The 14,903-nt window shown below is 36.1% G+C and overlaps 1 protein-coding gene across 1 annotated transcript; it reads right to left on the bottom strand.

Annotated features, from left to right (window-relative positions):
* Positions 1 to 2,467: 2,467 nt before the first annotated feature.
* On the bottom strand, positions 2,468 to 14,854 carry LOC127880787 (uncharacterized). The gene is made up of 4 exons (XM_052428200.1): positions 14,333 to 14,854; positions 12,831 to 13,773; positions 12,214 to 12,324; positions 2,468 to 8,097 (listed from the first exon to the last, which is right to left on the bottom strand). The coding sequence occupies exons 1-4, from the start codon at positions 14,453 to 14,455 to the stop codon at positions 7,925 to 7,927; spliced, it is 1,350 nt and encodes a 449-aa protein (XP_052284160.1). The 5' UTR covers positions 14,456 to 14,854; the 3' UTR covers positions 2,468 to 7,924.
* Positions 14,855 to 14,903: the final 49 nt, after the last annotated feature.

Below are 14,903 nucleotides of genomic sequence, written 5' to 3'. Positions count from 1 at the left end.
TTTTGGTGGTTGGGACCAATTAGATCCCAAGGGAATGATATAAACAAATTTGGTCGAGGTCCACCAAATATTACATAACAAATATCAAAGATATGGGCCTTAAAGTTTCTGAGAAAAAGAATGTTAGAATGTATTCATTAGAGTGCATTATAGGGTATCAAGTAATCCCCAGGGTTGGACCATTTTTACCAAAAGGCCATTATGTGAACAAACTTGGTAGTTGACCACCATACAATATTGCATGTCACATACAACAGAGGGGTAGTCACTAATAGTCAAGATGGCAACGTCCATGCGGATGCAGGTATTTTTCGCCGTTTTATACCCTTTATTACTTTAATTAATTTTTAAAATGCCGCTCACTTGCTAGCCATATCAGCATTTCTAGCCTTTATTTCGTATTAATATTTGCTCTGTATTTCACTTTATATACTGCAAAATTTCTTATCGGGATGACTTTATTACAGCTAAGAATGTTTGCGGGGAGCAAATATATACAAAACCTCTAGGACAGGCAGTTGTAGAGAAATCTTAAAGATTTCACTGTATACAAGGTAAGCACCTTACCCCAAGGGTAAACAATTTTGACCCAGGGGTCAGATTAGAACAAACTTGGAAGAGGAACACTGAATGATGTTATAATCTAATACCAAACCTCTGCCCTGTGGTTTCTGAGATTTTTAATGTGTTCGTTATATACAGGGGTGTGTGTGATTTAAGAACCATGTCAGGGGAGGACAATTGCCTACCCCCTTACAAATTTAAACTAGACTCTTAATTATAGGGGGGTATATAGGAGTGAACTTGTCGGTCGGTAAGTCGGTCGGTCTGTCTGTCGGTCCGTATTAAGTGTCCCCTCTCTAATTCAGATAGTTTTCATCTGATTGTCACCAAACTTGGTCACAAGTTGTATTTACATGATGTTTAGGCTAAGTTCGAACATGGGCCTTGCCGGGTCAAGAACTAGGTCACGGGGTCATTTAGTGCGTTTTAAACATTCAGCATGTTGTCCGCTCTCTAATTCAAGTAGTTTTCATCCGATCTTCACCAAACTTGGTCAGAAGTTGTATCTAGATGATCTTAAGGCCAAGTTCAAACATAGGCCTTGCCGGGTCAAAAACTAGGTCACGGGTCACTTAGTGCGTTTTTTAACATTCAGCATGGTGTCCTCTCTTATTCAAGTAGTTTTCATCCGATCTTCACCAAACTTGGTCAGAAGTTTTATCTAGATGATCTGAAGGCCAAGTTCGAACATGGACCATGCCAGATCAAAAACTAGGTCACAGGATCACTTAGTACGTTTTACACATTGAGCATGGTGTCCGTTCTCTATTTCAAGTAGTTTAAATCAGATCTTCACCACACTTGGTCAGAAGTTGTAACTAGATGATGTGTAGGTCAAGTTCGAACATGGGCCATGCCAGGTCAAAAACTAGGTCACGGGGTCACTTAGTGTGTTTTAAACCTCACCATGTTGTCCGCTCTCTAGTAGTTTTTATCCAATCTTCACCAAAATTTGTCAGAAGTTGTATCTTGATAATGTCTAGGGCAAGTGTGAATATGGGTCATGCTGGGTCAAAAACAAGGTCACGGGGTCACTTAGTGCATTTTAAACATCACAATGTTGTCCGCTCTCTAAGTTTTCATCCAATCTTCACCAAACTTGGTCAGAAGTTGTATTTAGATGATGTCTAGGTCAAGTATGAATGTGTCATGCCGGGTCAAAAACTAGGTCACGGGGTATCTTAGTGCGTTTTAAACCTCACCATGTGGTCCGCTCTCTAATTCAAGTAGTTTTCAGCCAATCCTCACCAAACTTGGTCACAAGTTTTATCCAAATGATCTCTAGGACAAGTTTGAACATTCCGGGCCTAAAACATGTCACGGGGTCACTTAGTGCGTTTTTTAACATTCAGCATGGTATCCGCTCTCTAATTCAAGTAGTTTACATCTGATCTTCACCAAACTTGGTCAGAAGTTTTATGGAACCAATGGTGGAGCCGGTAGGGGACATATATTGCTTGGCAATAGTCTTGTTCTGAAAGTTTTCACTATATTAACCCTTTCCTACTCAGAAGCAAAGTAAAAATGGCTATGTGCAAACAGCATCAAACCAGAACAGCCTGCGAGTAACTCTCAGTCTGTTCAGGTTTTATGCTGTTTGCTTCTCAACAGTATCTTAGGGTTGGAAATGAAGCCTTTAAAACTTGAATCAAGTACAAAAGGTCTTTAATTTAATTAAACTTTCTAAAATACATACCTGTGGTAAAGGGTTAACAAAGCTGGTAAAAGCAGCAAGTTACCGTCAGGGCAGGTCAGTTTGGACCCAAGGGGCATGATTTAAACAAACTTGGAAGAGGTCCACCGTGCAATATTATATGCCAACCTAATATGTAATTTATGTTTACTTACACGACTGAATAATGGTTAAAAATGACAAAAATCAACTGTTAATTCAAAGAAATGCTCAATTTGTTGTATTTTTTATTTCAATATTGTTAAAAGACAAAGTTCCATAACCATCATCAAAACATTTATCTTATGCAAGACAAGAACATTTTGTAGATATAACACTCTTATGAACAAAGAGATATGTGTTACAAAGTCACATCTCTAACAAACAAGATCTTAACATACTATTAGATTTTATCATGTAAAGGCAAACACAGAATTTATGTCAAGGGCACGGTTACCTTGTGATTGGGCTTGTGTTTACAGGCAATCACTAGAGTGCTAGGAGTAGCAGCATATCTAAGCCAAACTGTGATCCATGTCTTGGAAAGATATAGAACTACAAAAAGTACAGGGTTTTGCTAAAACAGACACGTTATGTTTAGAAATAAGACAACTTATTACACAAAAAGACAGCAAAAAGACAATTAATTTGCAATAGTTTTTCGAGATTCCTTTAAATCATTTTTATGAACTGGAGACAGATTTATTTCAACAAAATTGTGCTGTGAAATTATGTTGATCAAATCAACAATACATGATTTACTAAGAACATACAAAGTCAGATTTTTTATAAATATACGAGATAAGTAAATAACTACCATACAATCACAAATCCAACTCGTACAACTTGCTTACCACAATGACAAATTTCATTTAACACCAGCTGATTGAAAACATGCGTGAACACACATGTCTAGCACAAGCATTAAGTTGGTAATTAAAATCTATAAACATTATCAGAGACTTGTACAAGTCTTAAAATACAAGACCTGAGTCTAAGTATGAGCAGTAACTATATAAACATGAACTGTAAAATCAAAAGGTTGTCAAACTTAGTAAGAAGTATAGCAGTATTCTATGATGTTCAGTGATTTTGTTTTGCTTTATATTATACATCCTGTGCCTTTTTTTATTGGGAAAATAAAAGCGCGATAGACCATGATATTCGGAAAAATTGAATATTGTTAACATGATTATAAATAACAGTATACTAATTGTTTATAAGTGCATGTTTAATTGCTTTTTAAAATTTATATTATAATTAATTATTATAATTAAAATTGGAACTAAATTGCTGTATAATAAACTCAATAAACCAAGTATTGAGTTTCTTGTAAGTTTGGCATATTTTTGGGGAAATTTTGGTCAGCAGTATGGAATGATGTTATTCTGTTAATCTGTATATTCGCCATGCTTGATACTTCAACAAACATTGAAAGCAAAATTATCACAATTAATCAAACAGGTACTATTTATGTGCAATACAATCATACCTTTCACAATCGTTGCAACTGATTGGTTTGTTTGTTTTAAAGCAATCATTTACTACCAATTTCTTATGAGGAAACTAATAATATATTTGATGATGACAATTAACCCTTTCAGTGCGGGAACCGAATTTTGAAGGCCTTTGCAAACAGTTTGGATCCAGATGAGACGCCACAGAACGTGGCGTCTCATCAGGATCCATAACTGTTTGCTATTCTGATAGTATTCTTTGAAAAAAATCGAAGAAAATGCTAATTTTAGAAATTCAGCAGACGACGTTTTAGCAGAAGACAAATTTCCCAGCATGCAAAGGGCATTATGATCTAAGGGTAAAGGAATTTCATAGAAATTGACATAATGCAAGAGTTCAGATGTCAACTTTGGAAGTTTTAAACAAATCAAAGTGGAGAATATATTTGTTACAACAAGAGTTAATATTAACAGCAAAATTATGTTTTGTGAACATTGTTTTCTAACTTCAACAAAAAAGAAAAGAAAATAAGGACATACCATTGAAGATAAGACTAAATGAGCTAAAAATATTTTGCAAATATTTCAAATAACAGTTTAAGAACACCATCATCAATGAATGTCTAATTCTCATATTGTCATAACAAGTTCTATATTGAGCAAATAACTAACTTATAATACTAAGTACTAATGCTCAATTGGTAATTGTCCGCCTGGGTGCTTCTTAAATGGTCCCTGGGTACTCTTAAATATACTTAAATGTACAACAGGTTCGAAGTATATACTGAAACCTACCCAGGATTTTTTTTCAAATAAATAATGTTCATATTTATGTCCTTATTTTGTAAAATGGCCTCTATATTACCTAAAAAATCTTACTAAAAAAGTATGTGGAGGCAATGAGAAGTTTGTTTCATATTCCGTAGAGCATTTTACGATTTGGGGCGGGAATACAAATTTCAGGTACAGTCTAAATTAGCCCAGAATATTTTCTGTACCTGGGGTACATTTAAGTATTCTAAATATTACCTGGGGTACATTTAAGTAGTACCAAAGCCGTCAATGACCAATCCAGCACTACTAACAATTTGAAAATGGATCACAGTATACTATTGAGATGCTTGGTATATCTACCATAACTTAACATTATTTTACATTAAATTCAAACATAACTAAACATCCCATGCATAGAAGATGTTTCAGGTGTATAAATTAAAAAAAATCTTGCATATTGAATGTTATTTCCTAATTTGATTAAGAAGCACATTAAATATTTATAATTATAAAAATTCTTTTTAGACAAATGCTCAAATTGAATTCTTTGTTGCAACTTTCAGTTAAGTAAAAAAGTTAGTGAAATCAATAAACATCAAAGTACATAATGTTGAACAAATAAATTATATGAATTTTAAATGTTAATTGATTAAATAAAGGTAAAGGGAAAACTTTCTTTTTACATAAATGTATTATGTTGTTTTCTGTTGACTTTCCAGACATAAATAGACATTTGTATTGCATTACATAACAGTTAAACATATCAAAATAGTATAGTAAATATATTTAACAAGAGGGCAAAGATGGCCCTAGTTCGCTCACCTGAGAGGAGTCAGTTCATTTAATCTTTACCAAAAGTCAAACTTGACCTAGATATTGTCCAGACAAACATCCTGGTCAAGTTTCATCATTATTTCATCTGCCAGTCATGATCAATGTACCTATGAAGTTTCATGATCCTAGACGTAAGCATTCTTGAGTTATCATCCGGAAACCATTTTTCTAAGTTGAGTAACCGTGACCTTGACAGCCATTGTGTGAATACGTTTTTTGGCACTGTGACCTTGGCCTAGTGACCTGATAATCAATAGGGGTCATCTGCGAGTCATGATCAATATACCTATGAAGTTTCATGAACCTAGGCATAAGCGTTCTTGAGTTATCATCCAGAAACCATTTTACTATTTCAGGTCACAGTGACCTTTGACCTAGTGACCTGAAAATCATTAGGGGTCATCTGCGAGTCATGATCATTGTACCTATGAAGTTTCATGATCCTAGGCATAAGCGTTCTTGAGTTATCATCTGGAAACCATTTTACTATTTCGGATCAACGTGACCTTGACCTTTGACCTAGTGACCTGAAAATCAATAGGGGTCATATTGGAGTCATGATCAATGTACATATGACGTTTCATGATCCTAGGCATAAGCGTTCTTGAGTTATCATCTGGAAACCATTTTACTATTTCGGGTCACCGTGACCTTGACCTTTGACCTAGTGACCTGAAAATCAATAGGGGTCATCTACAAGTCATGATCAATGTACCTTTGAAGTTTCATGATCCTAGGCATATGCGTTCTTTAGTTATCATCCGGAAACCATTTTACTGCTTTTGGTCATCGTGACCTTGACCTTTGACCTAGTGACCTGAAAATCAATAGGGGTTAATAGGGTTACATGTTTTCACTATATACATATAGAGAAAAATGCCCCCCCCCCCACTGGAGGCCATGTTTTTTCACTGATCCCGACCATTTTCAAACTCGTCCGAGATATCAATAAAACCAATGTTTTGACCAACTTTCATGATGATTGGGCAAAAATTGTGACTTCTAGAGTGTTTACAAGGTTTCTCTATAGCCAAATAGGGAAAACTGCCACTATATACATATAGAGAAAAATGCCCCACTGGCGGCCATGTTTTTTCACTGATCTCGACCATTTTCGAACTCGTCCGAGACATCAATTGAACCAAGTTTCGAACTCAGCCGAGATTTTATTGAGACAAAGCTTCTGACCAAGTTTCATGAAGATGGGACAAGAAATGTGGCCTCTAGAGTGTTTACGAGCAAATGTTTACGGACGGACGGACAGACATAGGACGGACAAAGACCGGTCACAAAAGCTCACCTGAGCAATCAGTTGAGCTAAAAAGACTTTGATTAGTGTGTATTTTGAACAATTCAAATAATGAATAACGTTCGGTTATGGCACATTTGGTTTTATGCAACAACAATTAATATATCAATAAACAAGAGGAACTAAACTATTCTGAAAAACATAAATAATCCTTCAAAATAATGAAAGTACTTTAGGAAAACATACATATTTAATTTGTAGGCTTATTGATATTTTTTAACTCTCCTGAGATATGGTTACAAAAAAATATTCTGAAAGACATTCATAAGCGGCAAAGAAAGTGACTTCATGAGTACAAACATACTTTGTAATTTTACCTAGTGACCTATTTTGGTGATCAAATGACCCAGTTTCAAACTCGGCCGATATTTAGGACACATGTTCTGATCAAGTTTAATGAAGATTGGCCAATAAATGTGGCCATTGGAGCATTAACAAGGTTTTACAAAATCCATATAAAGAAAACTGGAAAACTGAACAGCCCCCCTGGGGCCCATGTTTTCAAGAAACCCAAACCATTTTTGAACTTGGCCCAGATATCATAAGAACAAATTTTCTGACCAAGTTTCATGAAAATTGGAAGATACATTTAACTTCGAGAGTGTAAACAAGGTTTCAGTATAGCCATATAAGGAAATCTGCCAAGTCCCCTGGCAGCCATGTTTTTCACCGAACAAGAACCATTTTTCGAAAACTCGAACACGTTGTGCTCAGGTGAGCTAAAAAGACTACTGTCTTCAAAGCACAAGCTAAATAAATACAAATAACATTAACATATAATAACTGTTAATATAGTAAAGCCCTGCTGCTTTGCCCGAACAAAACTCTGGGCAAAGGCCTGCATTAGATGCTCCATTTTTTAAAAGGGCGTATCAAACAACTAGAAACAGTAAAAGCACTAAAACTTGAAATGCACTTTTTAAAATGCCTTTTAACAACTTGTATTACTGTATGCAGACATAACAAAGTAACATTAAAATACTGGTTTATAATCATTATATGCTAACATTAAAATACCATAATAAAAATTCAGACGCTAACAACACCACTTAACCCTTTCCCTCTCAGAAGCTAAGTGAAAATGGCCATGTGCAAACAGCATAAAACCAGAACATCCTGCGAGTAACTCGCACTCTATTCAGGTTTTATGCTGTTTGCTCCTCATCAGTATCTATGGGTTGGAAATGATGCCTTTAACTTGAATCTTGGAAGTAAGGTCTTAAGTTATATTTAACTTTCTAAGGGACTACAAATGCGTAAAAATACGTATCTAAGGGGTCAAGGGTTAAGCAGCATTTAAAAGTAGATTTCCTGTTATAACTCCTCGTTCTTAAAGCTGTGTGACTGCTCAAAGGATTCGCAGTACATCTTATACACGTCTGGCTGCACGTCAGGGCTCACTTCAAAGCCCAGTTCCTGGACCCTCTTGAGAGCCCAGTTGAGGTCATGCCCCTCGTGTATAGCGGCTGCCAGCACACCAAAGTACGCTGAAGAATGATGCAACAAGGTCACAATATACTTATTCAAATCCTTATGTTTTTTAATGTAAAACATTCAACTAAAGCAAAAAAAAAGAAATGTGTTAGAACACAATGCCCCCTATTGCGCCGCTTTGAAGCCATAAATTTGACCTTTGACCTTGAAGGATGACCTTGACCTTTCACCACTCAAAGTGAGCTCCATGAGATACACATGCATGCTAAATATCAAGTTGCTATCTTCAATATGAACTAAGTTATGACCAAACTTGACCTTGAAGGATGACCTTGACCTTGACTTTTCACCACTCAAAATGTGCAGCTCTGTGAGATACACATGCATGCCAAATATGAAGTTGCTATCTTCAATATTGCAAAAGTTATCAAACTTTGACCAAGGTTAAAGTTTCGGGACACACACAATGAATGAATGACAGACAGACAGACAGGCCAAAACCAATAAAAAGGTCAAAATTTTGCACCTAGATACCCCCATAACCATACATTTTCTTAAAGAGCATTCCAATCTGAATGCTTTTAAGAAATAATTAAGGTATGTCATGCAATATGTAAGAAAGACGTTGACACAAATCAAAGTGGTTTCAATGTTTTTTTTTCTCGCTACTAATGAGTTTATTGCAACCTGCCTTGCATAAGTTTTCCGCTGTAGTCTCCAATCTTAAAACATAAGAGTGATTTCTTAGTGATCATTCATGCTTTCCCTGCACAAAGGCTGAGAAAATAAAACCAAAACAAGAGTTAACTGTATTGACGTGCAAATATCTCACCTCCTACAAAAATGACCTATTCTGATTGGCTTAGAGCGGACACGTGCCCATGGTGTATTTTCCATACACCCTGAGTAATCGAGTAGTAGGTTGAGAAATAATCGTTACACAGTAAGTAACTGATGGTGTATGGGATATACACCCTCAGTACTTTCAATACATACTCAAGCTTTGCTCTCGTATGGTATGAAATTACTGGGGGTGCATATCCCATACAACATCAGTTACTAACATTGTACATGTAACTAATAATCTCAATTATTCAGTATATTGTAACAATAACAAGAGCTTTGTCACAGACGTGACGAATACCCCCACATTTCGCATTGACACATAATATTTTGCATGTTGTCTTCACAAAAAACAACGGACACCATGCTTAATACAGTGCTCCAGCTAGGATTTGAAAAGGGCAGGGGGGCTTTTTTGTCAAAAGGGCACTTTCGACGTGCAGTATATTGTCAAAAGGGCACTTTCGACGCGCAGTATTTTGTGAAAAGGGCACGTTCGAGCGCGCGGGTGTTTCTGGAATGCTTCCTATTGCATGTTAATGTATATGTAATAAATAATTGTATTATTCCCATTATTATTAAACCATTCAAATATAATGTCTTCAATGAGGATTAAAATAATTACAATGAAATAAGAGATTTATGAATTATCATATGTAAAAAAAAAAAAAAAAAAAAAAAAATTTTTTTTTTTTTTTTGAGAGGGGGGGGGGGGGGCAGGGCGGGGGTTCGGGGGGGCAGGGCGGAGGTTCGGGAGGGCAGGGCGCGGCGCCCTTCGATTTAGGCCTAGCTGGAGCACTGTTAATATTTAAAACGCACTAAGTGGCCCCGTGACTTAGTTTTTGACCCGGCATGGCCCATGTTTGAACTTGACCTACACATCATCTAGATACAACTTCTGACCAGGTTTGGTGAAGCTCTGATGAAAACTACTTGAATTAGAGAGCGGACACCATGCTCAATGTTTAAAACGCACTAAGTGACTCTGTGACCTAGTTTTTCACCCGGCATGGCCCATGTTCGAACTTGACCTACACATCATCTAGATACAACTTCTGACCAAGTTTGGTGAAGCTCTGATGAAAACTACTTGAATTAGAGAGCGGACACAATGCTCAATGTTAAAAACGCACTAAGTGACCCCGTGACCTAATTTTTGACCCGGCATGACCCATATTTTTGAACTTGACCTAGACATCATCTAGATACAACATCTGACCAAGTTTGGTGAAGATCATATGAAAACAACTTTAATTAGAGAGCGGACACTTAATATGGACCCACCGAACGACCGAGAGACAAGCTCTCTCCTATATACCCCCCTTAACTTCGTTACCAAATAATGGTGAATGCTGAGCTGAGTTGGTCTAAAGGACTAAAAATAAGAATATGAAGGCGCACATAGTTGCATGTACTTATAGTCTTGTAAAGCTACATTTTTAGTCATATTATTTGACCGATGTAAACAGCATTTGTTTCAATACATGTCTTAGTGGGAGTTTTTCATTCAAATTTCTGGTCCGGTTTTTCGCCCCATTCCCAATGGAAAAGTTATATTTTTCTCAAATGGGACCTAAAAATTCCCAATTGAAGGTTCCCAAACAACGAACAAACAATTTGTTTTAGATCTCAACAACTAGGTCAACTCCCATCCACCTCTATCAGTTGAACCTTAGTAAATTATAACATTCAAAACACTTTTATCTTTTATCAATTTTAGAGCATTCGTAAGAAAAACAAAAACAACACTCATTTCCCAAATTGAGTAAAATAGCCTTGATTTTTTCTGAATCCAAAGGGACCTGGCCCCATTCCCAAAATGGGGAAAAACACAGTGTCTTTTCGGAATTTGAACTCATGCCTTGAAAAATCAATTACTTTAATGTGCATTTAACTACAGTATAGTTCGGTAATGGATAGTCTGCAATCATTCAAACTCATTTTTCAAACTACTATTGATTTTACGATGTCAGGTAAAGGTGTCCTCTGGGACAACTTTCTATAATTATAAAAATAAATATTTAATAGAGCATTTCTTACTATTAGAAATATGTGTTCTGCAACCATTTAATAAATACTTATTCAAATTAAGTATTATTTTTGAAAATAGTATAACCTGTTATATTTTACTATGCCCCCTTAAATTGTTGCCTTTTCCATATTATCATGATTTCTATATAGTACAATTTCATCTATTTTTACATTGAAGAAAGAAAGCAAAACAATGGGTCCATTGTATGTGGTTTACATGTACGCACTTTACTCAAGTGATTATACCCCCACAAACGATTTTAGGGGGTATATAGGAGTGAGCTTGTCTGTCGGTCAGTCTGTCTGTCAGTCCGTATTAAGTGTCCGCTCTCTAATTCAAGTTGTTTTCATCCAATCTCCACCAAACTTGTTTTCATTATTCTATATAAAAATCATGGAGTGGGAAAAAGATCTTTGAATAATTAAATCTAAATCTAAATGCAGCACTCTTGGAAAATGGGGCTTAATGTGTAAAGCATGGTTGCAGATTAGCAGTTCCCAGGGACATAACTTTCGGCCTAGATTGGATTTTTGTTTGAAGAGACTTCCTTGAAACAAAATATTCTATAAAAGCGGATAGTTTTGTTTCTGAATAGCCTGTGCGGACTGCACAGGGTAATCTGGGACAACACTTAATGCACATGCATTTCCCAGACAGAGGCACATATTGTTGATGGTTGAACATATAACTGTTTTGCTGTGTCACACTTACATTCCAGTTTTGATTTCTTCATATCTTCAAACTACTTTCAACAAGACTATTGTCAAGCAATATAAGTCCCCTATCGGCTCCACCATTGTCAGAAATTCCACCATTTTCAGATTAAAAAAATTAAATATTTGTTGCCATAGCAACCAGAATTTTTGACGTAGGAACAAATTGAAATGACATGCATAATGTCCATATTGCCATCTATCCATGTTTCAAGTTTCATGAAAAAATATTAAGAACTTTAAAAGTAATCGCAGGATCCAGAAAACCACCATTTCAGCAGTATTTCTAGTCTATTTGTTGCCATAGCAACCAGAATTTTTGACGTAGGAACGAAATGAAATGACGTGCATAATGTCCATATTGACATCTATCCATGCTCCAAGTTTCATGAAAAAATATAAAGAACTTTTAAAGTTATCGCAGGATCCAGAAAAGTGTGACAGACAGACAGACAGACAGACTGACTGACTGAAGGAGCGCAAACCACAAGTCCCCTCCGGTGAAACCGGTAGGGGACTAATAAATCAGAACTAATGGTTCAAAGATTAGGTTGCTTCTAAGGTAAGTAACAGTTACACACCAACTCTACGCCCATCTGAGCAATGAAGCATAACAGGTCCGAGCTGTCCCGCTTGAATGAGTGTGTCACGTATCTGGCTGAACATTGATGCAGTGAATGTGCTGTTTGGAGCTGAAAAGAATATGCAATGGTAACAAGACTCACACATGAAAACTATCATCAAACTTGGTGTTTTGTCTTTGTTGTTTCAATAATAAATGAATGAAAACTTAAATGCTGCACTCATCAGGGATCTAAATTAACATTTTCAGCACAGTAGCCTTCATTTGTTGTTTTGGTACAACTTATGTAGAGGAATAATCTAGGGCACCAGCAAAAATTTTAGGAGCCCATGGCTTGTTTTGTCCTGCTGTACATTCCAGAGTAAATGTTTTAAATCGTATGACAGAAGGAGCACAAAGTTGCGTTGTAGTACCATCCACATTATACTTTTTTTCTTTAATATATATATATATATATATATATATATATATATATATATATATATATATATATATATATATATATATATATATATATATATATATATATATATATATTGCATGTGTGCAATAATTTGCCTAACAGAAGCTTAATAAATAATAAATCTTTAAACTCAAATATGCAGTGGCACTCACGTATTGGAATGTGGTAGTATTTTAGTGAAGTTTTCAGGACAACCTCTTCCTCAGCATCTTCATTATATCCGATATCATCTCCAAACTCAAGCGGGTTTTCAGTTTCATAATTAATACGGGATTTTTTGCTAATGTAGTCTGATGAATGGTGTTCATTGATTTTGTTAGTTTCTAAGGTTTTAAGATCCTGCCTAGGTGGTGTTGTGCTATTGCCGTATGTAGTTGGCTCGTCTTTGACGTTTAGTAATGCTGTTGGTTCTTGGGAAGGTTGGCCATTATGGGTTACACCCAATCTCATATTTATAATTGCTTTAAATCCAGTCTGCTCTAGAATTTTCACATCACATTTTCGTACTTGGCCTCCCATATACCAATTCTTGGAAATCGGATGTGCTAACCAGAAGTCCCGCCATTCTTCAGGTTCACAATTATGTTTTGGTGGTTTCTCTACCACGGGTTCACCAGTTACGTTAGCAACAACTTCTTTCATGTCATCGTGAGTAAAATCCAGACCCATAGCTGCCGTAATTTTATAAAAATTATGGCTGTAAATCTTCGGTTCAAAACTGGAATTGTGTCTGGTCTGGTTTGCCATATGCATTAACGTTACAAATGTGATTGTATATCCGCGGTCACAATGTAACAATATTGGCTTTCTCAAAGCCGGTAATACATCATGAAATCTTTGAATAGTGTCAATGCTGGTCCAGTCATCATTTCCGCCAATGAGCGCGACATATTGTAAACCTGCCATATGCGCTGTAGCCCAGGCTTCGGCAGTAGTTGGCAAATATTCTCCACCAAAATTGCCACCGTCATTGGTCTCATACATGAACAACGAGAGAATACTTCTGAAGCCAGCCTCTGATGCATATTTGATCTGCCGTTCAGTCAAGCGACCAGCAATATGGAAATCTGGCGTTAACTCCTTGGCCCACCATACCTTAAATGAATGTCTACACTCTTCTTATAAAGCTCTCATTTTCAAATAGGAATATTATCAATACAGGACAAATCACGTTGGTATGCAAAGTTTTATATAAAGAAAATCTTAAAGCATAGAAAAGTTATGAATAAAAGAAATACAATTGTTGGATCATCAACCATGATCAGATTGGTTATAAGATAGGAAGTCATGAGCAAACATTTCATGAAATTCTAGATTTTTTAAAATTCCAAGTCTTTATCACTGTTTTTGTCAAGATACATACACATTTAAAACAGATTTAAGATTTTTTAAGTTTATCAGTGTTCTCCAGAAAAAATTGAGTAGCCTAGCTGTTATATTTTCAAAGTAGCCGGCGACTAAGCAATAAATGGGTGTTTTTGTGCCATTCCAATTGGTATTTGGGTAAAAGTAGCAGGCGTTTAGATTGTAGATGTAACCGGTGAAATTGCCATCTGCCGGTGTTTCTAAAGAACACTGGTTTATGGAATGAAATAAAGAACTGAGGATTTAGAGGAAAAAGTAGTTTTTTTAATTTTATTGGGGTTGCTTATACCTTCATTGGTGACTTTAGTCCGGGAGGTTGGCGCTTGACAGCCGTGTCTACCTGGACTGTCACACTCGAAGCACATGTTGCAATTATTGCCACCAGCCATGTACAAACGTTTTGAAACTCCATCCGAATTTCTGTGCTATTTTCGTTATGGTAATGTGTCAATTATCATCATATTAAACATATGTCTACGTTAAATGAGTCATGTTTAATTTAACCCTTAAAATACTGATGCTTGCAAAATGACATGTACATTGTAATTCACTAATTGTTAATTTGTTATCAATTTGAGGCAACTAAAACATCAAAATTATACCAGAGACGTAGATATCTACGTCTCTGATTATACCAAATGTCCAACTGACACCAATGACTTAAACCACTGGAGATCTCGACATTTGCCAACCACTACAAAACACTACACGTGTCCCATTCAAAGTTGCACAATGCTTCCAAATACATCGTTTGTTGTTATCTTGTACGCAAAGTCAAGGCTGTGCTGCATAAACTAGACATCTGTCATGTTTGTTGTTTGTGTCTGTATAAGAATATCCTCGAGTTAAACGTCCTAGTT

This window comes from Dreissena polymorpha, chromosome 5 (assembly GCF_020536995.1).
Source record: "Dreissena polymorpha isolate Duluth1 chromosome 5, UMN_Dpol_1.0, whole genome shotgun sequence".
NCBI lineage: Eukaryota > Metazoa > Mollusca > Bivalvia > Myida > Dreissenidae > Dreissena > Dreissena polymorpha.
Note: the sequence above shows the minus strand (reverse complement) of the source record. Positions and strands in the feature narration are given on the sequence as shown.

Bases quoted from the DNA above. Each gene is read 5' to 3' on its own strand.
- LOC127880787 (XM_052428200.1), bottom strand. From the start codon at position 14,455: ATGGAGTTTCAAAACGTTTGTACATGGCTGGTGGCAATAATTGCAACA. The intron at 12,325-12,830 runs GTGAGTGCCACT...TATTCTTTTCAG, and splicing joins ATACTACCACATTCCAATAC to CTCCAAACAGCACATTCACT. The intron at 8,098-12,213 runs GTGTGTAACTGT...ATCATTCTTCAG, and splicing joins CTCAGATGGGCGTAGAGTTG to CGTACTTTGGTGTGCTGGCA.